At 38.4% G+C, this 26958-nt stretch overlaps 2 protein-coding genes across 8 annotated transcripts in view; one reads left to right on the forward strand and one right to left on the reverse strand.

The window, feature by feature from the left end:
* The window catches only part of KIAA2012 (KIAA2012 ortholog), a 107565-nt gene extending 99869 nt beyond the window's left edge, over nt 1-7696 (forward strand). For all 6 annotated transcript variants that reach the window (XM_040475877.1, XM_040475874.1, XM_040475876.1 and 3 more), the window contains 5 exons: nt 56-393; nt 2329-2528; nt 3145-3317; nt 4123-4342; nt 6644-7696. In XM_040475877.1, coding sequence (XP_040331811.1) covers nt 56-393; nt 2329-2528; nt 3145-3317; nt 4123-4342; nt 6644-6782 — 1070 coding nt within the window. In that variant the 3' untranslated portion in view covers nt 6783-7696. The remainder of the gene's footprint in view (nt 1-55; nt 394-2328; nt 2529-3144; nt 3318-4122; nt 4343-6643) is intronic.
* Nucleotides 7697-9495: 1799 nt separating this feature from the next.
* SUMO1 (small ubiquitin like modifier 1) overlaps nt 9496-26958 on the reverse strand; it is a 29113-nt gene continuing 11650 nt past the window's right edge. The window contains exons 2-5 of one of the 2 annotated variants that reach the window (XM_040475883.1): nt 24174-24248; nt 20203-20280; nt 17590-17661; nt 9496-10343 (exon numbers count right to left, since the gene is read on the reverse strand). In XM_040475883.1, coding sequence (XP_040331817.1) covers nt 10275-10343; nt 17590-17661; nt 20203-20280; nt 24174-24248 — 294 coding nt within the window. In that variant the 3' untranslated portion in view covers nt 9496-10274. The remainder of the gene's footprint in view (nt 10344-17589; nt 17662-20202; nt 20281-24173; nt 24249-26958) is intronic. The other variant, XM_040475884.1, reaches the window with a different exon arrangement.

The raw sequence follows: 26958 nt of genomic DNA on the forward strand, positions 1-26958 counted from the left end.
ACAGAGATCACATTTACTTAGCTACACTTCTGTCTCCCCAATTATTCTCCTCCAGGAAAGTCAAAGGAATCAAAGACTGAAAAGAAATCAGGGCTAATTCCCAAAGAAAGCAATCCAAGAACCAAAAGGAAAAGGATACGGAAGGAAAGGAATCTGGAAATAGCAGCAGAACTGAATGGGCCTAATATCATTAACTCTAAGGAAATAGAAGACACTTCAGATAGAGGTTTCTCTCCTTCCAGTTCTCTTGTAGAGGACCCTTGGCTTTCCGCCAAGTATGATGCTCCGGAGAGCCAAGTGTCCATAGATGGAAGATCATCACCCATGCAGACTATACCTGTCACTAGAAACACGGAATCTAAAGAAGAAAGAAGCTATGATGACCCTTCCAAGGTGAGGTCCAATATTCTTAGTTTGGCCAGAGAGATTTCTGTTCTCACTCATACAACTGCAGATGTGGGAAAAACAGCCCCAAATCATATTGCAGTTGTTGAAACAGCAGTACTACATAATGGTTTTATTTGTTCTACTTTGATACCTTCTGACCCTTTAAGAAGCCAGAGCTGATCCAAGACACAATTTGTCAAAGCCCCTCTGAAATGATGCATTCTGTGAGGCCCCCAAACTGCCACAGCATATACTCATCCCTTAAAGAGCAGGAAGTTGGCACAGGCCTCACAGTCACAGGGAAAGGTGGGTTCTGGCCATCAGAGCCAAGTACATGCATATCCCTGACTTGGCCTGGAACTAAATCTTTGCCTGCCTCCCAAAGGCTATGGAAATTTCTCCTTTCCTGATTTGCTTTTCTGTGGCACACAGCTGTGCCACAGGCAGTTTATACACACGTGTCTGTCTTTACAAGGTGCTTTGGCATATAAAAGTAATTTTGTTCCAGGAGCCTTGATTCTAATGTCAGGTATTTAAGAGAAAAAACTGAGTCAGTGTAAGGAATATTACCCTTGAAAATCCCTGCAGTGAATCAAAAATAATACCATACAGATACATCTCTCAATAAGACCAACCCAACCAATTTTTCCTCTGCTCTTGGGATAAATCACAGTTTTTCCCACTGAGATGAAGGTGCCAAACTGCATTTAGAGGTCTTGTTGTAGGGGGGAAGAGAGTATCTTTAAACACTACAATTATACCCACAGCTAAACCACTATGGTTGAACTCACATAAGTTACATGTGTGTATGGTACAACTCTGCTGAATCTCATTTAATCTTTACAGCCACACTTGTGAGCCAGATGTAGTTATCCCCATTTCAGAGACCTAGAAACTGAGGCTTGGAGATAAGAGACCATTTCCAGAAGCCACACAACCATAAAATGATAGAGCCAAGACTTAAACCCAGGTCCTTTGGCTCTAAAATCAGGGTTCTTGTCAGTTTTAAATCATTATATTTTTCTTTATTTTATAATCCATGGTCTTCCAAAAAGGATTTCAAGAAAGATCTTGACTTTATAGTTCCCAATATTCCCAGCTGCCTACACTATGGGATTCTGCTCTACACCACAGATGAAAATTTTAAGCTGTGGGTAGAACATTCCTGAGCCTGCCAGAGAATCAGAATTTCTTAGCTTTATCGTTAATCCATAGTACTGTTCTGCCTCTGCACAGGCTAAAAAGCCAGGAAGTTTCACCCCAAGTTGGATACACCGAGCTCCCATAGAAGAGTTGCATTCAAAATTGCCCTTGTGGCTTCTGACTGTGGCGGGGACGATAGGGAGAAAAAGAAAGCTAAAACACTTCACATAAACCGAGGGAACCTTTCGCTGAGAAAGTGGGTTTGCATGGGATTAAATGTAAGTCTAACACATTTATATCTAAAACCGTCCCTGGTAAGATAGCCTTTGTCTAGAACCTGTGGGTCCCAGGGCTTCACTAGGATCACCTGAGAAGCTTTTTAAAACCAAGGCCTCCCACCTAGATATTCCCCCTTGAATTGGTGGGTGGGGCCTTGGCCTCAAGTAATTTTTAAAAGCTCCTTACGTGTCCATAAAGTGCAGCTAGCATTGAAAACTCCAGACATACGATGTGTCAGACATTATTCTGGCAATTTCACTAATTCAATTAATCCCAGTAACAGCCCCAAGAAGAAGACAATGTCAGGGAAATTAAGTTGTGACCTCCAAATCCTGAAGCAAGTAAGAAACTTGGACCCAGGCCAGTCAGACCCCAGAGCCCAAGCCAGAGGCTGCGGTCTGTGGGGAAAGCACTCAATGACTCCATCTCTGATGAGAGACAACGTACCCGGTGGGGTGGAGGAGGGCTCACCCTTGAGACACGCTCTCCCTTTCACTAAAGAGCACTCTGGTTCCACAGACCCTCCTCGCCAAGAGAGAGCAAGAAGCTTCCAGGGACAGGCTGCGAGCAGCGAGGGCTGAGATGAGACGCTTGGAGGTGGAGAGGAAGAGAAGGGAGCAGGAAGAGCAGAGGCAGCTCTTGCAGGAGCAGCTGGAGAGGGCAGAGAAGATGAAGGAGGAGCTGGAGCTGGAGCAACGCGCCCGCGCGGAGGAGATCCGGTGGGTAGAGCAGCGGGAGGCTGTGGCCACACCAGGAGGCAGCAGGAAGAGGTTGGGGTTAACCTCCACCAGGGACAAAGTTGGTTCTGAGGCTAATGCCTGGTAGTAAAACAGCACATCTCATTTTCCTCTGTCCTCAGTTATCCTACGAACAACCTGGCCCAAAGATCAGGTGTGGTGTCCTAACCATTAGAGTCTTCCTGGGAGGGCTTGGTGACGCAGCCCAGCAAACGTTTGTTGAGCCCCTACGACTGTCTGCATTGCGCTAATTCTCTCAGAGGCATTGACTCATCTAATTTAATATTCTTCTGTGAGACTGGAGTTTCAAGATTCATCTTGTAAGAATGGAAAATGAAGCTCTGGGAACTTAAGTCCCCTACCCCCAGAGCACAGGGCTGTCTGGTGAAACTTCAGGCTTCTGGTTCCGGGCTGGTTGTGCTCTTGCTTCTGCTCTTTACTCAGGCTTCCCTTAGAAACCCCACTGTCCTCTGAATGGGATGCTCCGTGTGGCCTGTAGCTGCAGGGCCTCCACCAGGGGCACTGCCTGCCAGCTAGTCTTGCAAGGTTGCCCCCGTGCTTTCCGCCATTTCCCTGACCATCTTGTGGGTTTTCTCAGGCTGAGGAAACAGAGACTCGAAGAAGAACGGCAGCGGCAGGAGGAGGAGGAGAGGAAGCAGCAGCTTCAGTTGCAAGTGGCCCAGGAGAGACTCCGGCAGCAACAGGACAAATTCCGGAGGAAACTGCAAGAACTGCAGAGAAAAAAGCAGCAGGAGGAAGCCGAGAGGGCTGGTGAGGGACGTTCTGGAGGAATCTGCATCTCCTGTCTATCTGGGGCAGAAGTATTTTTATCCCACTGTGGGTGTTCACTTGAATCTCCCCAGAGTTATTCCTATCTAGGCCTAGTGTGTGAAGCACTCTAAATGTATAAGCTATTTTTTTTTCCTAAGTGATTAATATGTGTGACTGCAGTGAGTTGAGCTAGAAGATCAAACTAAGACAGACTCACTTGTGGAAATGACTCTTGGGTCCCGCTCCCAATTCAGTCATCTCCCAAACTGGGATTCTGCCCCTCCCATTGCCCTTTTAGCATTGCTCAGGAGGTGCCTAAACTGGAGACATAGCTCTGCCCCTTGCTTCTTTCCCTAGCAGATAGAAACAAAACATCCGGATAGCTTCAGGGCAGCCTTTCAGGTGCTTAAATGTGGAATCTCTACTGCCTCACTTTTGAGGAAGTGGAAGGAACGTCAGTAGATGACACTCTTTATAGGCTGGTCAGTCCAGCTGAGTAAGCACCCGGTTTCTCCAGACCCCGATCTGACACCCCTCCCCAATGATCTGCATACCACCTGTGAGTACCCCAGGCTCTGGAAAATTCTCCCCTAAGGTTTTGTACTAATTGCACAGTGTAGGTGCTTGACACTTAAGGACTCTTAAATTTATAATTTAACCCCAATATGATCCCCACAGAGGATCTGGCAGCCTGCTGGCAGGTAGGCAGCACAATCTCATGGGGAGTCCCTGGGAATCACAGTGAGAGAACTGTTTTCTCCAGTAATGAGACCCCTGATGAGCCTACCCCCTTCCTATTCTGCAGAGGCTGAGAAGCAAAGGCAGAGGGAATTGGAAATACAGTTAGCAGAAGAACAAAAACGCCTGATGGAAATGGCTGAAGAAGAACGGCTAGAGTACCAGCGGAGGAAACAGGAAGCAGAAGAGAAGGCTCAGCAGGAAGCAGAGGAGAGAAGGCAAAGGGAAGAGGAAGCAGCAAGGCTGGCCCTGGAGGAAGCTATGAAACAGGTGCAGGAACAAGCCAGGTAGGGGCTTATTTGGGCAACAGTTGCCATAGGGGGATTGTTTCAAGGTCTTGATTCCCTGGTGCTAGCACTACACTTGCACTGCCTTTGGACAAGTGAAGTTCTCCCACTTTCCATAAGCATGTTTTGAAAGAACTAAAAAACAAAAGGCTCTTTTGCTGCAAATGTCACAGATTTGCTTCATGGCTTATATAACTTGTATTGAAGCTGGGAGTTTAGATTTCATCTATCTCAGCCCTCTGGTTTACAGATGAGAAAACTGAGTCCCGAAGAAGGGAAGGATCTTGATTAAGGCCCAATAGTGTTAGAGGCAGTACCAGGACCACATCTTAGACCCCTGATTCTGAACCACTGTCCTTGGTATTTTTTGGTTACCTATTGTAACCACTGGGAATTCAGGAGTGAGCAAGACAGATGTCTCTTCTCCCATGGCATTTATATTCTAGTGCTGGGGCAGGGAGACAAATAAATAAAAATAAAGATTTGTTTTAGCGAGTAACAGATGCTATACAGAAAACATTTTTTTTATTTTTTTTTTTTATTTTTTTTTCAACATTTTTTATTTTGGGGACAGAGAGAGACAGAGCATGAACAGGGGAGGGGCAGAGAGAGAGGGAGACACAGAATCGGAAACAGGCTCCAGGCTCTGAGCCATCAGCCCAGAGCCTGATGCGGGGCTCGAACTCACGGACCGCAAGATCGTAACCTGGCTGAAGTCGGACGCTTAACTGACTGCGCCACCCAGGCGCCCCACAGAAAACATTTTAAACATGTGATAGGATTGCAGGAGGCTTAGGTTAGATTGGTCAGCCAGGGCAAAACTTCTCAGAAAAAGTGGATATAAGGTGAGACCTGAACGACAAGGAGTTAGCCACATAAACATCTGGAAGAAAAATATTCTACAGGCAAAGGTTCTAAGTGCAAAGGTTCAAAGGAAGGAGACTGGCATGTTGGAAGAATATAAGAAAGTCAGTATGGCTGGAATGAAGTGAACAAGGCACAAAGAATACTTTCAGATGAGGTCATATTAGTAAGCTAAGACCAGATCTCATGAGAGCCTTGTTAGGAGAAATAGCACAGAATTAGTTCTCAAGGGCCAATGACATTTTCCCCTTTCTCTAAAAATAGTAATGATCATTTCATCATCGTTGATAATAGAATTTCTTGAGGAATGTGGTTTCAACTTTTTTTTAAGAAAGAACTTTTTTGTTTACTTTTTAAAAATATTTGAGAGAGAGAGAGGGCATGTGCACAAGGGGGGTTAGGGGCAGAGAGAGAGGGAGAGAGAGAATCCCAAGCAGGCTCTGCACGGTTAGCACAGAGCCCAACACATGGCTTGATCTCATGAGCTGTGAAATCATGACCTGAGCTGAAATCAAGAAGTGGACGTTTAACCAACTGAGCCACCCAGGCGCCCCTCAACTGACTCTTTAAAAACTAGGTCTTCTATAGTTGCTTTCTCATGTATTTCTACTCCTTAGTGAAAGCGTCAAATAGACATCCCCCTTTAGAACTATCAAAATTGAAGGGCAAAGAAGCACAACACAGAAAACTATGTGAGTCCAATCTTGACTGTAAACAGTTTACTCCCTGCAGTGTATTTTCTACAACTTAAGCTGAATGTAAACTCTTTAAGGGACCAAAAAGAGAAGGCAGCCAGAACAATTCTATTTTGAGGTTTTCCACCTAACTGGAGTTGTTCCTCTCCTGGACTTTACTCAGATGGCTTTTTGTTGTTTTCCAGCTGTTGTGTGAACTACAAAACAGATCGTTAGAGAAGTTGATTCAATTTCAAAATTATGTATTCCATGTATCACAGCAGCAGGACTGGGTTCTTAAGTATTGAGACCAAAAGCAAGCGAAACTAAGGCTAGTCCAAGTAGCTGAAAGCAGAAAACCTAGTGACTAAAGTGGTGTGTGAGGGGTAGAGTCTCACTCCACCAAGGGTTAGAACTTGATCCCAGCTGGCTTTACTTCATCTTCACTTCTGGGACTTTGGCCCAGGTACTTTTAACTTCTCTGGTCTGTTTCATCTCTAAAGCAAGGGAGTTCCTTCCAACAAGACAAGTTTAAGAACTTTGAGTTTGCCCTTTCCTTTAACTGTCCCAGGAGAAGGTTCATGAAACTCTAAACCTCATGTGTAAAGTTACTAAATGAATAGAGTATAATCTTCCACTAAAATGAAAGATCAGTAGTAGTCTAACTGATGGTTGCTCAAATCGAAAGTTTTTCTACTGGCTTATAGGGACTATTTCTAAGATGCTTAATCATACTGGGATTGTGGGTGGGTTGTCTCCTTAGGCAAAAAGCTGCTTTGAAGAAACATCTTCAGTTCCACCAAGAACTCTCTAAGGAAACCAGTGGCCTACAGTGGACACAGAACATTTCCAGATCATGGGTGTTCTCTTACTTCCAATTCCTACAAATACCCAAACCTTAAGGCTAGAAGAAACCTTAAAAGTAAGTTGGGAGGTGGTGACAGAAAAAGAGAAACTTCTATAATGAAGTTGCATTTCATTTGGTTCACCTCAACCCACACCTAGCTTCACTCTAGGACCTCCATTCCCACCACCCTTCCCCACCACACATAATTAAAGTCTTCATTCACCTAAATCCATCATGTTCTGTAGAACCCCATAAATCCAGAAACTTTAGTGCCTAAAACTGCCCAATAATTTCATTTGTTTGAATTTCAGCAAATTCAGTTTAACTTCAGTTAGTAAGACACTAACATCATCTTAGGATAGTCAAAGTATTTGATTTCACAATGTGTCTGAAGGAGTTGATAAAATGGAAATTCCATAATGCAAATAATTCTGAATAGGTTAAGGAGTTAATTCATATATACATACTCTTTATAAGGCAAAATCACATCTATTTCAGCCTAAACATCTAAAATATGCTGCCTGTTGAAAACAAGGTAAGCACTTGATAAATGTTCATTTGAGTAAAATTAGCTGTTTTGTGAGGGTATTCTCACTTCCTCAAAGATTCTAGAGCTGCACTGGTTTGTAAGTAGCCATATGTAACTATTTCAATGTTAAAACATTCAATTTTTCATTCACAATAGCCACATTTCAAGTGCTCAATAGCCACATGTAGCTACTGGCTACCTTACTGGACAGTACAGATGTAGAACATTTCCATCATCATAGAAAGTTCTACGGGACAGCACCATTCTAGACTCTTGATAATTAACAAATCTTGAGGGTCTGTTTCTGTCCCTTTAAGATCCAACCACTCACATAATTTCCCCATTTTTAAAATCATATGGACACTATTAAGGAACAGACTTAATTTTTAACATCTCTTTAAATATCAATAAGTATTTAGTAAGTATCTGTCATAGAATTATCAAAATGTATGAAAGATGATTACAAGATCTATAAAAGGATGTTAACATCCTTTTTATTTTTAACATCTCTTTAAATATCAATAAGTATTTAGTAAGTATCTGTCACAGAATTATCATCAAAAGGTATGAAAGATGATTACAAGATCTATAAAAGGATGTTAGAGCAAGCAGTATCTGAACCAGAATTTTCCCACAAATTTCCTTTGGCCCTACTCTGTATCTGTGTGCAACTGAAAAAGTATTTACAGATGGTTCCCTCAAATTTCTCACCAATGCTTGTAAAGTATTTACTCTCTATAGGAACTGTATTTCTACAATCCTGATGTCAAGCTTAATTTCAAGTCTGTATTGCTGACTTGCTGTATTGCTTTATGTAAAAAATAAATAAAATGGCCAAAACACTATCAATCATAGTAATTTTAAGTATGTCACAAAATTTCTCAAAATTGTCCATCCTACTTGCACATTCATTCATTCATTCAAGTCATTCAGTAATACTAAAGCAGATGAGAAAGGAGCATGTCAAATAATACAAGAACAGAAGAAAAAACACTCAAGGAAAACATCCTTGTGGGGGAAATTCCCATTACTGACTTTATTTTCTACCTTCTTTTACAAATTGAGGATGTTGCAGTCAAGCACCAGGTAGAGCAGCTACACTAAATGTTATTCAAGGTCCCTTCCAAATCTGATATTCTATTAAACTGTTGCTATGAAAGTCCTATTTTATCAGCACTACTATACCAGATAAGCACACATCAGTAAGTTAACCATAGCAGAATGCGATGCATTTTAGAAGAATCTGATAAACTAAAAATGAGATTATTTCCCCAGTACCTAAGCTCCACCACCTAAATGCTGAGAACCTTCAGAGATGCAAACAAAATTAAGACACCAAACTATATACTTACACGTTCTGGATAGCTCAAATAGCCTTATCAAGTTTGTTACTCAGGGCTGACAGAAATATGCAATTCAATGAGGATTTTCCAGAAATGGGCCTAATTCCTAGTCACTATTTAAATGCCAGGTGACAGTCTAAAGGCTCTATTTTACCTAGACTATATACGTATAACACAAGTAATTTTTCAGCTAGGGTCAGACTTAGGAATTTTAAGGCAAGCCAACTATTTCTCAACAGGTGACTTGAGTAGGGTTATATAAGCTGTAATAATTTTTATAAAATGTGCTAGAGACAGGTTTCACCTGCTCTTCTAAAGTACTCAGATGACTATTCTATCTAGGATAACATGAAATTAAATTCTGTGTATGCATACATATACTAAATTCTGTGATTCATTAGAGTTAAAAGGTTATACTAATAGGAACTAATTTGGTACTTTAGTTTTACAGAGATTAAATATTTGAGATATAAAGTAATAAAAGGAAAATATAAACAAAGTATACCAAACTTTAACTAAGCAGAGAACATTTTGTAAATTGTTAAAGGAAAAACTTAAAATTATCAATATAAATCAATAATTTTTGGCATGCCCATTTATTCAATATGATTGGGTAACTAGATCATATATATGCACCATACAAGAATATCAAGTTTTTAAAAAAAACAGAACACTGAGTATTTAAGAAGGTAGTGTGGCCTTAATTAAATCCTTGATTCAAAGGCACTTCAGTAACTTTCAGTGCTTCAAAGTCATGATCGTCATCACTGTACACTACTGAAAAATGTATTTGTACCACGTACAAACAATAATTTCCAGTATTATGCAAAAAAGACCTTATGTTTTAAGCATTATCTTTTTTCTTTCTATACAATTAAAAATAAAATGAACATTAGTACGGTTTTTACAAATATTTTGTTTATTTTAATGAAGCTGGTACAGACAATGTCCATTTAAAACCCATATCCCAGGCCAAAAAGTACAAATAAAATCAAAAAGAGCAGTGTTCTGTTGAATACACTTCTGCATGAATAACTTTATTAACTGCTAATGAAAATTAGAACTTTTCTGGGATCTTCTGACAAGACTTTTCTTTTATCTTAAAATGCTTTCTCTTCAGTGAAGCCATCTTTGGAGTTAGTCATTACTCTCACGATCTCTGTCATCTCGACTCCAGCCTGCTATTTCTCTTCTTTTGGTCCAGACCCTCAAATTTTAAAAGAAGCTTCAAGTTAAGGAAAAGTCATTTTTCCACAGTTCAGTTCTCTGAAAAACTTCCATCTCCCACTGAAAGTCATAGTCCAGGAGTGAAGCAATCACATACTAGAACTTCAGGGCCAAATGGAAAGTCATTATGAACACTCGTATTGGTCGATCTTATTTATCACAAGCCTGAAAATGCACAGTCCTGGAAAAGGTGGTGGCCTCTCTGTGCACACATGTAATTTTTTTAAAAAGGAGAGGGTGACATGAAGGGGGCTGAGGTTTGATCACCAAAAATCAGCACAATGAAAACAAGTGATAATGAATAATGGGCACTAGAATTCAAATTACCAGATGTTTTAAAGAGATGGGGTGCCAGTTTTCATTTCCGTTTTGAACACCACATTACAAAAGAACTATTTTTAAAAATAAAAAAGGATTGAGGGTAAAGAAAAAAAAATAAAAAGAATATCTAAATCGTTGAATGACCCCCTGTTTGTTCCTGATAAACTTCAATCACATCTTCTTCCTCCATTCCCAGCTGTAAAAGAGGGGGAAAAAATATGTTAGAATACAAAAGCACTATTTTTTAACTGGCTGCAATTATGTGGCCACTGTTTTACTGTTTTAAAGTGCAAAAAAATGCTGAAGTGATCCACAGTTACCCTGTTCTAAGATTAAGAATCTGGGTTTCCTTTATTTTTTTTTAATGTTTTAATGTTTATTCATTTTTGAGAGAGAGAGAGAGAGAGAGAGAGAGAAAGAGAAGGTGGGGGAGGGGCAGAGAGAGGGGGAGAGACAGAATCCGAAGCAGGCTCCAGGCTCTGAGCTGTCAGCACAGAGCCTGACGCGGAGCTTGAACCCACAAACCATGAGATCATTACCTAAGCTGAAGTCAGAAGCTTAACCAACTGAGCCACCCAGGCACCCCAAATCTGGGTTTCCTTTAATATAAAGAACATAGAGGTATATCTGTCCTCCTGATTCTGTCTATGAAGTCATTCATCTGACCCAGCTGAGCCAAATTCACCTCCTAATATACTTAGCATATAAAGTGTGTTTTTTAAAAGTACCTCAAAAAGAGCTTCAAATCTAACGAAACATGTATTTAACAGTTTAAGCAACAGTTTGATAGTATTTTCTAAAAAATCATTTTTTACTTCTAGATGTAATTACCTTATAGAATCTCTTTCATTTATTTCAAAAAAACTTGATCTCACGTTGAAATATATGTGGTTTTAGTTAGAAAAATACTACCTAAAGATTCATTTCTAAGTAGTTTGCTTTGTCATCTACAATTCCTTCTGGCATATAACTATTAGTTTTTGGCAGTGACCACTCTCAATATAGAAACGTTATCCATACATCTACTGTTACTTGATAACTCCAATTTTATATGCTAGATTTGTCAGCCTTGCCCTTCTCAATTCTTAAAGAAAAAAAAGGGGAATCCTTCAAAATGCCTTTTACAGAACACTAATAAGCAAAGTAGAGGCAATTATTGTGTGGTTGGTTGTTTGTTTTTAATGTGTTTATAAGCACTGAAATATTCTGGAATTTTTTCATAAAGACATTAACATGGTTGCCTCTGAGAAATGGGAATGTAGAGATATTCAGAGTGGTAATTACTTCCCACTTTATATACTTTGGTATTTTGTTTTATTACTTTTAACTATGATTATTCTTTATTTTAAAAAAGAGTACATAAAGGGGCATGGTGTCATACAGAAACCTAAGTATGACCCTCAGTGAGGGTAAAGGACCATGAATCTGTTGATTCTGTTGTGCCATCAGGGTTCAGAAGCACTGTAACAGGCACACTGAAAACAAAAACTAGCCATTGTTTCCACTAAACTACAGTGGATCACAAAAGCAAATGAAAAATAAAGGAAAGTCTAAGATCAGCGAGAAAAGTTATAGGTGACATTTTTGGTGCAGAATTACAAAATATGAAAAGATACTCTAAGAAATATAAAAATAAAACAGACATGGGGGCACCTGAATGGTTCAGTCGGTTGAGTGTCCAACTTGATTTTGGCTCAGGTCATGATCTCACAGTTCCTCCATTCGAGCCCTGCACAGGGCTCTGTGCTGAGAGCAAAACATGCTTGTGATTCTCTCTGCCCCTCCCCCACTCTCTTTCTCTCTCAAAATAAACTTAAAACTAGACATGGATTTAGGACTTTTTAAGTGATTCAGGCTGGCTCTAGTGTTATGGCTATCTTGGTTGTGGTCTATTTATGAATGTTAAAATAATTATTAAAGATGCTGGGGCGGGGGCGCCTGGGTGGCTCAGTCGGTTAAGCGGCCGACTTCAGCTCAGGTCATGATCTCGCGGTCCGTGAGTTCGAGCCCCGCGTCGGGCTCTGTGCTGACAGCTCAGAGCCTGGAGCCTGTTTCAGATTCTGTGTCTCCCTCTCTCTGACCCTCCCCCGTTCATGCTCTGTCTCTGTCTCAAAAATAAATAAACGTTAAAAAAAAAAAATTTAAAGGAAAAAAGATGCTGGGGCGCCTGGGTGGTTCAGCTGGGTAAGCCTCCGACTTCAGCTCAGGTCATGATCTTGCAGTTTATGGGTTCAAGCCCTACATCAGGCTCTGTGCTGACAGCTCAGAGCCTGGAGCCTGCTTCGGATTCTGTGTCTCCCTCTCTCTCTACCCGTCCCCTGTTCACTGTCTCTCTCTCAAAAATAAATAAACATTAAAAAAAAAAAAAGATGCTATTAAAACAATTTTATTTATTATTTAAAGATTTTTTAAAGTAATCTCCACACCCAAAGTGGGGCTCGAACCACAACCCCAAGATCAAGAGTTGCATGCTCCACAGACTGAGCCAGTCAAGTGCCCCAAACTAAATTTTAATTGCACATATAGCCCGATAAATAACAGCAAGGAATAAAATGCCAAACATTACAAGATGCCTTTAAGTCAGGAAGGTAGCAAATATCCTTCATCTATGGAAAATAGGAAGCAATCAGCTTCAAGAAGTTAGGGGATTAGTCCCTAAATACCTATTGTCTCACTCTGCCCCATTATGCTTCTGAAAAGATAATCTCATAATAATAGTGAGGAATGAGTCACTAAAATGTAGTAAATATCTACTGTGTTGAAGAGATTATGTCAAATTAGGACAGGGAAAATCCAAGATGAGTATTTTATATCTTATTGTGCCAGACATTAAGAAAGTACTCAAGGGTCACCTGGCTGGTTCAGTCGGTGGAGCATGAGACTCAATCGCAGGATTGTGAATTCAAGCCCCACATTAGGTGCAGAAATTACTTTAAAAAGAAAATCTTAAAAAAAAAAAAAAAAAAAAAAAGAAGGGGCGCCTGGGTGGCGCAGTCGGTTAAGCGTCCGACTTCAGCCAGGTCACGATCTCGCGGTCCGTGAGTTCGAGCCCCGCGTCAGGCTCTGGGCTGATGGCTCGGAGCCTGGAGCCTGTTTCCGATTCTGTGTCTCCCTCTCTCTCTGCCCCTCCCCTGTTCATGCTCTGTCTCTCTCTGTCCCAAAAATAAATAAATGTTGAAAAAAAAATTAAAAAAAAAAAGAAAAAAGAAGAAAGAAGGTACTCAATAAAGTAGGTAGATATTAAACCAGGAAAAAGTTTGATGACAAAGGATATTCATGTAATTTCAAAGTACGTCCCCACAAATTACAACAGGAAAAGTAACAACTACATTGTAAAGAAAAAAACAAAACAGTTAAACTGAGTGAATAAAATAAACATTATCAATAAGGGACTTCATGTATTCCAAATGCTATACCCTAAGAAAGACATATCACCATTTACATAGTATTCCAGCCCAAAATACATAACTTAAATCTTACTCATAAGGAAACCAGTCCAAATTGAGGGACTTTCTAGAAAATAACTGGTTTGTATCTTTTTAACAATGTAAATGTCATGAAAGACAAAGAAAGATTGAGGAACTGTTCCAAATTAAAGATGATTCAAGAGACACCTAAATAAAATATCTTGATACTGAACTGGATCCTGTGATAGAGAAGAAAATTTTTATAGAAGACATAATTGGGACAAATGACAAAATTAGGTTGTAAAGTATTCTAACAGTGGTAAGTGTCCTGAATTTGATTAAGAGTACTGTGGTTATGTAAAGGAGTATACTTGTTCTTGAGAACTACACACTAAAATATTAAGTAGTAAATGACCATGGTGTATGCAACCTAACTCCCACATGGTTCTGGTAATAAATACACACACATATACATGGGTGAGAGAAATAATTAAGTGAAGGTAGAAAATGTTAAAAATAAGCCAATCTAGGTGGAAGCGAGTATAATTTTTAGTACTATTCTTGCAAGTTCTCTGTAAGATGAAAATCATTTCAAAATAATAACTTGAAAAAAGATGGAGACATGTCAAAAAGAATATAGACACCAACTTGAAGGGGCCCACACTGGCCACTATCTAAAGAATATTCTCAGAGTTTCAATATCTCCCCACAAATTACTTACTAATTTTTTTTTTTTAACGTTTATTTATTTTTGGGACAGAGAGAGACAGAGCATGAACGGGCGAGGGGCAGAGAGAGAGGGAGACACAGAATCGGAAACAGGCTCCAGGCTCTGAGCCATCAGCCCAGAGCCCGACGCGGGGCTCGAACTCACGGACCGTGAGATCGTGACCTGGTTGAAGTCGGACGCTTAACCGACTGCGCCACCCAGGCGCCCCTTACTTACTAATTAAAAAGGAAAATGGTAGGGGTGCCTATGTGGCTCAGTTGGTTGGGTGTCTGACTCTTGATTTCGGCTCAAGTCATGATCCCAGGGTTGTGGGATTGAGCCCCACACTGGGCTCTGCACTTAGCGTGGGGCCTGCTTAAGATTCTTTCTCCCTCTTCCCCTCTTCCCTGCTCATACTCTCTCAAGAAAAACTTAAATTTAAAAAATACAAAAAATAAGATAAGAAGGAAAGTGATAACTTTACAATGAACAAATCTGGCAGTTACCACCTTAACTAAAGTTGACCAAAGTTAATGTTACCGTAACAGGACAAATGGACATCACCTACCTCCTGATGTGATTGATACACTCAGAAGTACATAATAGCTTCACTCTGTGCTGCTCCTACCAAAAATGCAAAACTGCATCTAATCATGAAGAAACATCAGACAAACCAAAATTGAAGGACATTCTAAAACATGGCCTGAACTCTAAAAAATGTCTGTCTGAGGGGCATCTGGGTGGCTCAGTCGGTTAAGCATCCGACTTCGGCTCAGGTCAGGATCTCACAGTTTGTGAGTTTGAGCCCCTTGTCAGGTTGTGCTGACAGCTCAGAGCCTGGAGCATGCTCCAGATTCTGTGTTTCCCTCTCTCTCTCTCTGCCCCTCCCCCACTCACACTCTCACTGTCTCTCGAAAATAAACATTAAAAAAAATTAATAGATAAAATAAAAAATGTCCAGCTGATGAAAAAGAGGGTAATAACTAGTTACAATATACTAATCCCCTAATAAGGGATCCTAGGTCAAGTTTTTTTAAAAAGGCTATAAAGGACCTCACTGGGATAAATGGCAAAATCTGACTATTCTGATTGCATACTTGATAACAGTATTGTATCAATGTCAAATCTCCCATATTTGATCATTTAACTGTGGCTCTTAGGAGGTAACACTAAAATATTCAGGAGTAAAGGGTCATGATATCTACAAAATTAATCTCAAATAATCCATCAATGATAATATGTAATATAGAGAAACTGATCAAGCAAATGCATCACAATATTAATAATTGATGAATCTAATGAGAAGGTTATACGGGAGAATATTATACTAGTCTTATAACAACTCCAAGTTGGAAATATTTTGAAAATAAAAAATTAATAGGGGCATCTAGGTGGCTCAGTCAGTTCAGCGTCAAACTCTTGATTTCAGCTCAGGTCATTATCTCAGGGCCATAGGATCAAGCCCCATGTCAAGCTCCGTGATGAGCATGGAACCTACTTGAGACTCTCTCTCCCTCTCTTCTCCTCTCTCTCCCCCTCCCTCTACTCCACTCACACTCTAAAATAAAAAAAATAAAAAAAAAGTTAGTAATAACCATATATTGTTCCCACTATCAGAAATATCAGAAATGTTATTTTGTATTTGGAGGGGGAAATCTGTATAAATATAAATAGACGTTGGGAATGAAAGCTGGTGTAGCCACTCTGGAAAACAGTATGGAGGTTCCTCAAAAAACTAAAAATAGAACTACCCTACGACCCAGCAATTGCACTACTAGGCATTTATCCACGGGATACAGGTGTGGTGTTTCGAAGGGACACATGCACCCCCATGTTTATAGCAGCACTATCAACAATAGCCAAAGTATGGAGAGAGCCCAAATGGCCACTGATGGATGAATGGACAAAGAAGATGTGGTATACATATACAATGGAGTATTACTCAGCCATCAAAAAGAATGAAATCTTGCCATTTGCAACTACGTGGATGGAACTGGAGGGTATTATGCTAAGTGAAATTAGAGAAAGACAAAAATCATATGACTTCACTCATAGGACTTTAGGAGACAAAACATGAACATAAGGGAAGGGAAATAAAAATAATATAAAAACAGGGAGGGGGACAAAACATAAGAAACTCATAAATATGGAGAACAAACTGAGGGTTACTAGAGGGGTTCGTGGGAGGGGGGATGGGCTAAATGGGTAAGGGGCATTAAGGAATCTACTCCTGAAATCACTGTTGCACTATATACTAATTTGGATGTAAATTTAAAAAAATAAAAAATTAAATTAAATTTTAAAAATAAATAAATAAATAAATGGATGTGCACATTCACAATCTCTCTCATACTTTATTACTTTCAGATGCTTCTAAGGGAAGGGGGGTATATAAAAAAGAAAAGAGACCATACAATGAAACAAACGAATACACAGAAGCATTAAAAACATAAATCAAGATGACAGAGCCAAATATATTAATATACACTAAGCTTTTGTATTAAGTTCTCAAAATGGGCCAAAGATCAAAGATCAAACTTGAACCATTAAGGTCACCAGCACCATGAAAGTGTACCAGAAATCTACCAAATTTGAGGAACACCTATTCCTCTTCAAAACAATGTACATGCCTTATGATTTCAGTACTCAATTCCCACTTGCCACCTCTTTTTTTTCTAAACATTTTTTTTTTAATTTATCTATTTTGAGAGAGAGAGCATGCAAGCATGGGGTGGGGGGGTGGGGGTGGTGGTGAGGAGACAGACTCCCAAGCAGGTTCCACACTGTCAGTGGAACTCACAAACCATTAGATCATGACCTGAGCTGATCAAGAGTTGGACGCTTTTAGCTGATTGGGCCACCCAGGCACCCCTCACCTCTTTTTTTTTTTTTAAGATTTTGTTTTTAAGTAATCTTTATACCCAATGTAAAGCTCGAACCTTGCATGCTGTATTGACTAAGCCACCCAGGCGCCCCTCCACCTCTCTTTTTATTGGCAATTTTTAAGGCAATATATGCGAAGTTCAACCCAAAAGACTATCTTTCTCTCTGACAAATCATATACCACTTAAATCAGAAAATATTCAAGAAAGGATAGTTTAATACCAGTGAACCAATGATTCAACGCAGAATTTAACATTTTGGGGGAACACCTGGGTGACTCAGTCAATTGAGCATCTGACTCTTCATCTCAGCTCAGGTCTTGATCTCAGGGTTTTGAGTTCAAGACTCACACAGCTCCACACTGGGTGTGGAGCCTGCTTTAAAAAAAAAAAAAAAGGAAAGAATTTAACATTTTTTTCACCCAAAGAAGAAATTATACTCACTTCTTTTGGAGTGTGATTATCAGCAATTCTCTGACCTTCAAAGAGAAACCTGAGTGAATTCATTGGAACTCCCTAAAAAGGTAAAAACAAAAAAACAAAAACAAAAACAAAACCATATATATATATATATATATACACACACACACACACAAATCTTAAAAGAGATAGTAGGAACTTTGATGCACAAAAAGCAAACATGAGAGCTTCAACAGAATACACTGAACATAAAGCATATCTATCCTATCATAATTACCATTTATTGAGTACCACCTATTTGCTGGGCCCTCCCTATACCAAGTATTTCACATACATAATCATGTTCATCACAACAGTCCTGGAAGGTAGGTATTATCACCTTATATTCACTTTATAGGTAGGGAATCTAAGGCATGGTAAGGTCATACAAGCCAGATACCAATTTAAGGCCCATCTGTTCTTAAACCTGTGCTCTTAACCACTATTCTATAGTTTCCTCTAAAACCTGTATGCTAACATAAAAGATAAAATCAGAAATTGGATAAGCACTCTCACTAGTTTCCACCTATACAATCAAAATTAGTTTTAAACAGATTAAATCACATATATATGGTAAAGCACAGTAGCTGGCCAAGTAAGCTACAGTAAACCTGTGATGACACAGACAGCACTATAACTATCAACTATTCAACAAAAAGAGCTAAAAGCAAAGAAATGACTCATTTAAAGAAAAACTGCTTCACTAGTAAGTATAAATCAAGAATCATTTCTTTAGTCTAAAAGTAGAAAAATTAAAACTATCTTCCAAGCAGTATATACATAAATATATGAGACCCTGCAAACTTATCCTTCATTTGATTTTAAATTCTTTCTAGGCTTATACAAAATAATAAACATAACTGACAAGGGCAAAATATTCTTTGTTTTAATTACAGAATCTTTTAAAAAACTTTATCTTGTGCTGAAGTCAAAAAGAAACCAGTCTATAACATCAAAATTGAAAAATGACTCAAAAATTACTTTATATACTTTTCAATCTCTATTGCATGTTACATACTTCAGAAAAATTAAGTTTCCTGTTCCTTGTATATCAGTAAATACAAGAAAAAATTATCAAGCCTCTCTGAACGAAGCATAAAAACTTTTCTGAAGACTGTAAAGTATACTCTGAAGCATAAATAGGAAAGTTAAACCCCCAAACCCACCATCTTCAATCTTGGATCAAAGTTTAGCTTTCACTTTAGCACTGTGATTTACCTCTTTACTTTGCATTGTTCTTCCTCAGTAACCAACTCCATCATCTATAGATGGGGTGAAAAGACTAGCTGTTGTGAGGATTAAAAGGCAATGTCTTTAAGGACCAAGCATAGTGCACTTAACATATGTTCTTTCCCCTGTGAACATCTCCATTTTAGCTCCCAGCAATATTATTAAAATGTGAACTAGCTGAGCGCCAATTAATCAGATTTTAGTGAGTTTAACCACTAACATCAAAAACAAAGAAATATTTGTTTTATTCACCCTAACACCTAAGTGATCTCTTTTCTTCTGGCAAAATGAGTTTTATGTTGGTTACAAATTTGAACTATAAAAAGCAAAGTTTCTAAACATAAAACCTATAATACCTAAGTTAATATCATGTAATATAATTATTAAAATCTTGGTTGTCTCCTATAAATACTAATTACAATTACATTTTCTATTTTATTGATAATAATGATTAACATTCATTGAGCATTTTTAAGCATCATGTTAACAGCTTTATGTAGGTTATCTTCATGAGGTAGGTACTACTATGATGTTCCCATTCTACTGAGGGAGAAACAAGGCACATAACTTGTTTAAGATCCCACAGTCAGACAGTAGTAGAGCCTGAATTTGAATCCAGGCAGGTTAAAGAATTATTGATTTAATAATCGAGCTCATGAAGGCCAGGATCTGAGAATTTATATTAATAAATTAATAAGCCTTCTTTATGATTTAAAAACATTTTTTAAAGTTTATTTATTTTTTGAGATAGAGCATGAGCAGTGGAAGAGAGAGGAGACACAGAATCTAAAGCAGGTTCCAAGCTCTGAGTTGTGAGCACAGAGCCCAACGCAGGGCTCAAACTCACGAACCGTGAGATCATGACCTAAGCGGATGTTGGATGCTTAACCAACTGAGCCACCCAGGTGCCCCTAATTTTTTTTACAGGAGAGAAAATTCCTTCATGTTGAAAATACATAATGTAATTAGCAGTAACCTGTAGTACTATATATAAAGATAATAAACTAATAATACTAGTACTTACATTTAACATATGGCTACCTTGGTTAAAAACAAGGAAATTTCATAGTGATCACCAAAAATTACTTGCCTTTACTGTTACATACACTGGTAAGCCATTAAAATAGAAATATTCATATAGCTATTTTTACAACTCTGAATCACTTTTCAAAACAGTTCCACAAACCTTATGAATTTAAATTCTGAAATGGGCCACAATGGGGAAAAAGGCAATTAAACAAGGTATAGTTTTCTCCTTCGGCTGCTAATGATGAAAATAATAAAAGATCATTTTTCTTTTAACAACCTTTCTTACAAGAAAAATTAATGACATATAAAACATTGTATCTTATATCATTACATACAAACCTGTCTTTGACAGTATGATTCTTTGAGTTTCTTGAGATGTGTTGTCATTTTCACTTTGAAGTGAATCTCACTGCTATCCTAAGGAGATGAAAGAAAAATAATTATCCCTTTGTGTAAACTATTTGCTTTGCTTGAAAAAAATTATTTAAGTACACATATAGTACAAATAGAAACATAAACCCTGTCACTTTCCCACCAAAATACTCTTTTTAAAATACATGAATATATATATACATATATATATATATATATACACATGTATACATATATACATATATATATACACACACACATATTCTTTTTAACATTCCTAACAGGGTTTATTAGAATACTCTAAGCATCCTCAAAGTTACTTAATGTCCATTTCAAAAGAAATTTACAGTCTGTCCTGGATGTTAAAATTAGCAGTATAAATAAAAACATGTATATCAAAGAATGTATTCCTTCATAGTTACATGTCTATTCTATTTTCAAAATAAAGAGAAGTTAAACTATCACAAACACCCAAAAGAAACTCAAAACAAAAATACCCCCCCCAACAACTGAAGCACTGTTGAAGGTGGTCAAACCTATAAGAGAAGCATATACCATAAAATAACAGACAAGAAATTCATTTCTGCCACAAAGTCACCCCAGAGTCTGGTTTCTCTCACATAAGTAACATGAATAAGAACCTGAGTGAGTCAAAGTAATTTATGGCGCCAGGTTCTTTTCTTCTACCCAGACTGCCAAACAAACCATCAGGCAACCATCCAAAAAAAAAAAAAAAAAACCAATACTGGGGGGTGCTTAGGTGGCTCAGTTGTTGAGCATCTGATTCTTCATTTAGGCTCAGGTCATGATCTCAGGGTCATGGATTTCACTTAGCATAATACCCTCCAGTTCCACCCATGTAGTTGCAAATGGCAAGATTTCATTCTTTTTGATTGCAGAGTAATACTCCATTGTATATGTATGCCACATCTTTATCCAGTCATCCTCGATGGGCATTTGGGCTCTTGCCATACTTAGGCTATTGTCGATAGCACTGCTATGAACATTGGGGTGCAGGTGCCCCTTCAAAACAGCAAACCTGTATCCCTTGGATAAATACCTAGTAGTGCAATTGCAGGGTCGTAGAGTAGTTCTATTTTTAATTTTTTGAGGAACCTTCATACTGTTTTTCAGAGTGGCTCCACCAGTTTGCATTCCCATAAATCAATAATTCTTAAAAATGTAATTCATGGCATAGAACATATAGATCAATGTTAGAATAAACTGACAGCCCAAAAATAAAGCCACATATATCTATAGTCAAATGATTTTTTGCAAGGATGCCAACCAACTCTATGGGAAAAGGATCAACTTTTCAAACAGTAGTTTGGGACAAATGGATAGCCACATGCAAAAAAAAAAAAAGTTAGAATCTAGCTCAAACTAACACAAAAAGTACTCAAAACCATCAAAACTTAATGTTAAGAACTAAAACCATAAAAATTTTAGAAAAATCTACAGGTATAAATCTCTGTGACCCTGGATTAGGCAACAGTTTCTTAGATACAACTCCAAAATCACAGCAAGAAAAGAAAAAATAAATTCAATTAATCAAAATTAAAAACTGTTGGGGCGCTTGGGTGGCTCAGTCTGATAAGCATCTGACTTCGGTTCAGGTCATGATCTCACAGTGTGTGAGTTTGAGTCCCACGGTGGGCTCTGGGCTGACAGCTCAGAGCCTGGAACCTGCTTCAGATTCTGTGTCCCTCTCTCACTCTGCCCCTCCCTCGCTCATGCTCTGTCTCTCTCTCTCTCAAGAATAAAAAATTTTAAAAATTTTTCTAAAAATGGAAAAAAGATCTGAATAGACATTTCTTCAAAGAGGATGTACAAATGGCCAATAAGAACATGAAAAGATGCTGAACATCATTAGCCATCAGGGAAATACAAAACAAAAGCACAATAAGGGGCGCCTGGCTGTCAGAAGAGCATGCAACTCTTGTTCTCGGGGTCGTGAGTTCGAACCCCATGTTGGGTATTGAGATAACCTACCTACCTACCTACATACATACATACATAGTGCCACACCACTTCACACACACCTGGATGACTATAATTAAAAAAAGATAAGAGCAAGCATTGACCAGAATATGGAGAAAGTAGACCTTCACACAATGCTGTTGCTGGGAATGTAAAATGGTAAAGCCACTGCTGAAGACAGTTTGGCAATTCCTCAAAAAGTTAAATAAAGTCTGGAATATTAGACCCAGTAATTCCACACCTAGATACATACCCAAGAGAATCAAACACATCCCTCCACACAAAAACTTATACATGGATGTTCAGAGCAAAATTATTCAGAATAACCAAAATGAGGAAACAAAAGAGCCCAAATGTCCCTTAACAAATGAATGGATAACAAACTGGTATATTCATACAAAGAAATATTATTCAGCAATAAAAAGGAATAAAACACTGATTCATGCTACAACTTGGATGAACTTTGAAAATATATTAAATGAAAGAAACTAGTCACAAAAGGCCACATATCATGTGATTCCATTTATATGAAATGTCCAAAACGGGCAAATCCATAAAAACAAAAAATAGATCAGTGGTTGCTAGAGGCTGGCAGGGGAGAGGATAGGGAATAGTGCTAATGAGTAGAGTATGTCTTTTGGGGATGATGAAAATGTTCTGGAACTAAATAGTGGTAATGGTGCACAGCATATCCTTGTGGAATATATAAAGGCCACTGAATCATACACGTAAAAATGGTGAGTATTGGTATGCTCAGCTGGCTCAGTTGGTAGAGCATACAACTCTTGATCTTGAGGTTGTAGGTTCAAGCCCCACATCAGGGGGGCTAAAAAATAAAATCTTAAAAAATAATAAAATAAATGGTGATTTTTATGGTACACGAATTAAATATTAATTAAAAAATTTTTAAGTAAGGGACACCTGGGTGGCTCAGTCAGTTAAGCATCCAACTGTTGATCTCAGCTCAGATCATGAACTCACATCAGGCTCTGCACTGCCAGACTGAGCCTGCTTGGGATTTTGTCTCCCCCTCACTCTGCCCCTTCCCCACTTGTGCACTCGTGCTCTATCTCTCTCAAAACAGATTAACTTTAAAAAAAAATTCATAAAAATTATCAGTTAAGATAATCACAGAAAATGGGGAAAGGATATGAACAAAGAATATAAACATAGGTCAGTAGTAGCCTAATGCTACATCACAAAGCCTGCATCACTTACCTCACTTCATCTCATCATGTAGGCATTTTATCATCTCATATCATCACAAGGGTGAGTATAGTACAGTAAGATATTTTGAGAGAGAGATCACATTCACATGACTTATTACAATATACAGTTATAATTGTTCTATTTTATTATTACTGTTGCTAATCTCTTACTGAGCCTAATTTACAAATTAAACTTTACCAGAGGTGTGGATGTACAGGAAAAAACATAGTACAAATAGGGTTCAGTACTATCCATGGTTTCAAGCATTCAATGAAGGTCTTGGAAAATACTGCCACAGATAAGGGGGAACTACTATATGAAGATTCATTCCTCCAACAATTTTCAACTAACCTTAATTATCAGTTAACATCTCAAGAAAGGTCAGTAAAGATACAGTCTGGGGAAAAGACATGCCAGAAAAGAGAAAGGGGTCAGTAAAAGGACTACTGAGAGGCCCTTTTACAGTTGGCCCTAGCTTTATCACTCAATAGTATTTACTATATTTGCCACTGAAGCATGCTAACCAAGAAAAGTTTTTTATTTGGAGAAATTAAGATAATCTAAATCTGCCTAGCAGATCTGCCTAGCAGATCAATAGAACAGTATGAACCTCTTCTACCTCCCACAACAGATGCATGTATAGTAAATGAAAATGCCATTTTTAAATAATTTGCCTTACTGAAATCATTTTTTATGTATCAGAAATTACTCACTTTAGAGAGTTAAAGGAGAAAAATAATGAAACTCACCTGTCCAATGACTTTGAGTTTAATGTATTCTCCTTCCTTCTTATCCCCCAAGTCTTCAGTTGAAGGTTTTGCCTCCTGAAAGAAAAGTATATTCAAAGATAAAGTTCCTATATGCTATTGTAATTACTTACTCATGAATACCCATTACTTTCACTGAGTACAAAATCTGTACTTGAGAATAAAACAGCATTTATTTTCTCCGCCACACCAATTAAGCAAAAAACCTAAGTCAATTACTGTTTCAAATACCAGTGTTCCAGAAGTCAAAATAGAGGTCTCTTATTTGACAATAAATTTCATATAATTAAAAAAAAGATTAAAAAATTTGACAATAAATTTCATATAATAATAAAAAAAGATAAAAAAAAATAGAGGTCTCTTATTGTGATATCCTACAGTAATACCTCTAAGACCCCACCATGCATAGGAATCAACTGAGGGACTTTTTAAACAACTGCTGGGCCCCACTCCCAACTTTTTATTCAGTAGGTGAGGTATAGGGCTGTAAATACATTTCTAACAAGTTACCACTTGGTGCTAATTCTGCTGGGCAGAGGACAACCTACCCTACAGTCAACTCCTATTAGTCAGAAGTTCATTCTCCATCAACCAAACATTCTGAACCCAAGATTCTCTTTTCAGAGCCTATCAGAGAAGTTAACTACTCCAATTGCAAAACTATACTAAAAAACATAAATTAATTATATTAGTATAAGCAAGGTCTATTTAGAAAGGAAAATCAAACAGCATATTGGTCTAATGTACTCTAGGATCAAAACAAATCGATTTTATATCATCTATTATTTTAGACTATCTGAAGCAGTCTATCCAATTTTAAAACATTAGGCTTGGCTGAAAAAGCTTAGGGTAGTAAGTAGAATAAGAAAAAAGTATAGAGTAGGTAGGAAAAAGAAAGAGGAGACAAAATTTGAAGAGAGAAAAGAGGGTTATAAAATAATTTCTAATTAAGGGATATTGAAAAGAAAATGAAGTTAACAGAATAAACTAGTTAAAACAATTTCATCATGAAGTATCTAAGAAAAGCCATTTTACTAAAGGAGGTAGCTTGGAAAATTTCACTAAATAGTACATTAAAAGTATCTTTCCTGGGGCACCTGGGTGGCTCAGTCGGTTAAGTGTCCGACTTCGGCTCAGGTCATGATCTCACGGTTTTTGAGTTCGAGCCCCGCGTTGGTCTCTGTGCTGACAGCTTGGAGCCTGGAGCCTGCTTCGAATTCTGGTACCTCCCTCTCTCTCCGCCCCTCCCCTGCTCATACTCTGTCTCTCTCTGTCTCTCGAAAATAAATGTTTAAAAAAATTTTTTTTCTAAATAAAAAAAAAAGTAGCTTTCCTGTTTACCTTAGTTTGGCCACCAAATCAGCCACTTATTTACACATATGCTCTTCTGTTAAATATATAACAATTTCTGTTAATCCACACTTGATAAGAATATAACCAACCATATTATATTGTACAAGTAAAATAACAGGGCCATATTACCTGTGTACCTCATGCCAGAAACTTAAAACTAAAACTCTTCAACATTCAAAATTTAACAGAACATTTTAAACTAGAAGTAGCTTTTAACTTTAAGACACAGGCTAGAGTCCAAGGAAATGCTTAGACAACAGAATTGACTTCGTTAGTGTAAGTCCTTGCCTGTTTTTCATTCTGCAGTGCTTTCAACATTTGCTGACTACTGCATATTATGGCAACAGACAAAACGAACCTTCTTTAGTGAGACAGTCTTTCACCTGAAAACTAGAAGACTGTCTTCAAATACAGTCACATCACCACATTTCTATGAATTTATATTCATAGTTAACAGCTGCTTCTTCTTTAAGTATCTAGAGAGGGTTAGGACAGCTTATTCCACACAGTGAAGAGCAATGAAGCGGAGTTCTCTTTAACTGGGAGGAAAAGGGGTGTTAGGAAGCGTTGTTTGAATTAATACAAAGAAGGAGCATCGCCACCCCCACCTCCAGCAGCAATCCATCAGTACAATGGGAGTGATTTTGCTCCAGTTTTCTTAGCTAAGATGGCTACAGAGGCTACTCAAGGAAAGACAAAAGAGTTCTTTCCCCTCCTCCAATCCCTCCTCCACATTGTTTTTCTCAACTACAGCTTCTCTAATTGGATAACTACTCCTATCAAAAAGCATTAATAGCTCCCAGTTCTTTAAGGCCTAGAACCAAACTCCACAGCACCAAATTCAGTTTCCATTACTAAACTCAATTCTCATTTTTCTACCACTTTCTTTACAAACCTGAGGATATGGTTAAATTGGACTATTTGCTGTTTCCTGAAAAGTCTACCAGCATTCTTCCACCTTCAACCCCTGTTTCCACTACTTAGAATATACCTCCTCCCCTCAACTTTTCCTGAAATCACCTCAAAGAAATCCATCCCCCATATTTGAAGTCCAGTATTAAAAACTCTGGGGGTGCCTGGGTGGCTCAGTTGGTTAAGCGTCCAACTTCGGCTCAGGTCATGATCTCATGGTTTGTGAGTTCAAGCCCCACAATGGGCTCTGTGCTGACAGCTCGGAGCCTGGAGCCTGACTGAATTCTTTGTCTCCCTCTCTCTCTGCTTCTCCCGTGCTCGTGCTCTGTCTCTCAAAAACAAATAAATACATTTTTAAAAACTCTAACAGGGTGCCTTGGTGGCTCAGTAGGTTGATCATCTGACTCTTCATTTCGGCTCAGGTCATGATCCCAGGGTCATGGGATCGAGCTCTGTGTCAGGCTCTGCACTGAGTAGGGAGCCTACTGGAAGTGCTCTCTCC

Source organism: Herpailurus yagouaroundi, unplaced genomic scaffold, assembly GCF_014898765.1.
Source record: "Herpailurus yagouaroundi ecotype Mexico unplaced genomic scaffold, PumYag 140, whole genome shotgun sequence".
In the NCBI taxonomy this organism is placed as follows: domain Eukaryota; kingdom Metazoa; phylum Chordata; class Mammalia; order Carnivora; family Felidae; genus Herpailurus; species Herpailurus yagouaroundi.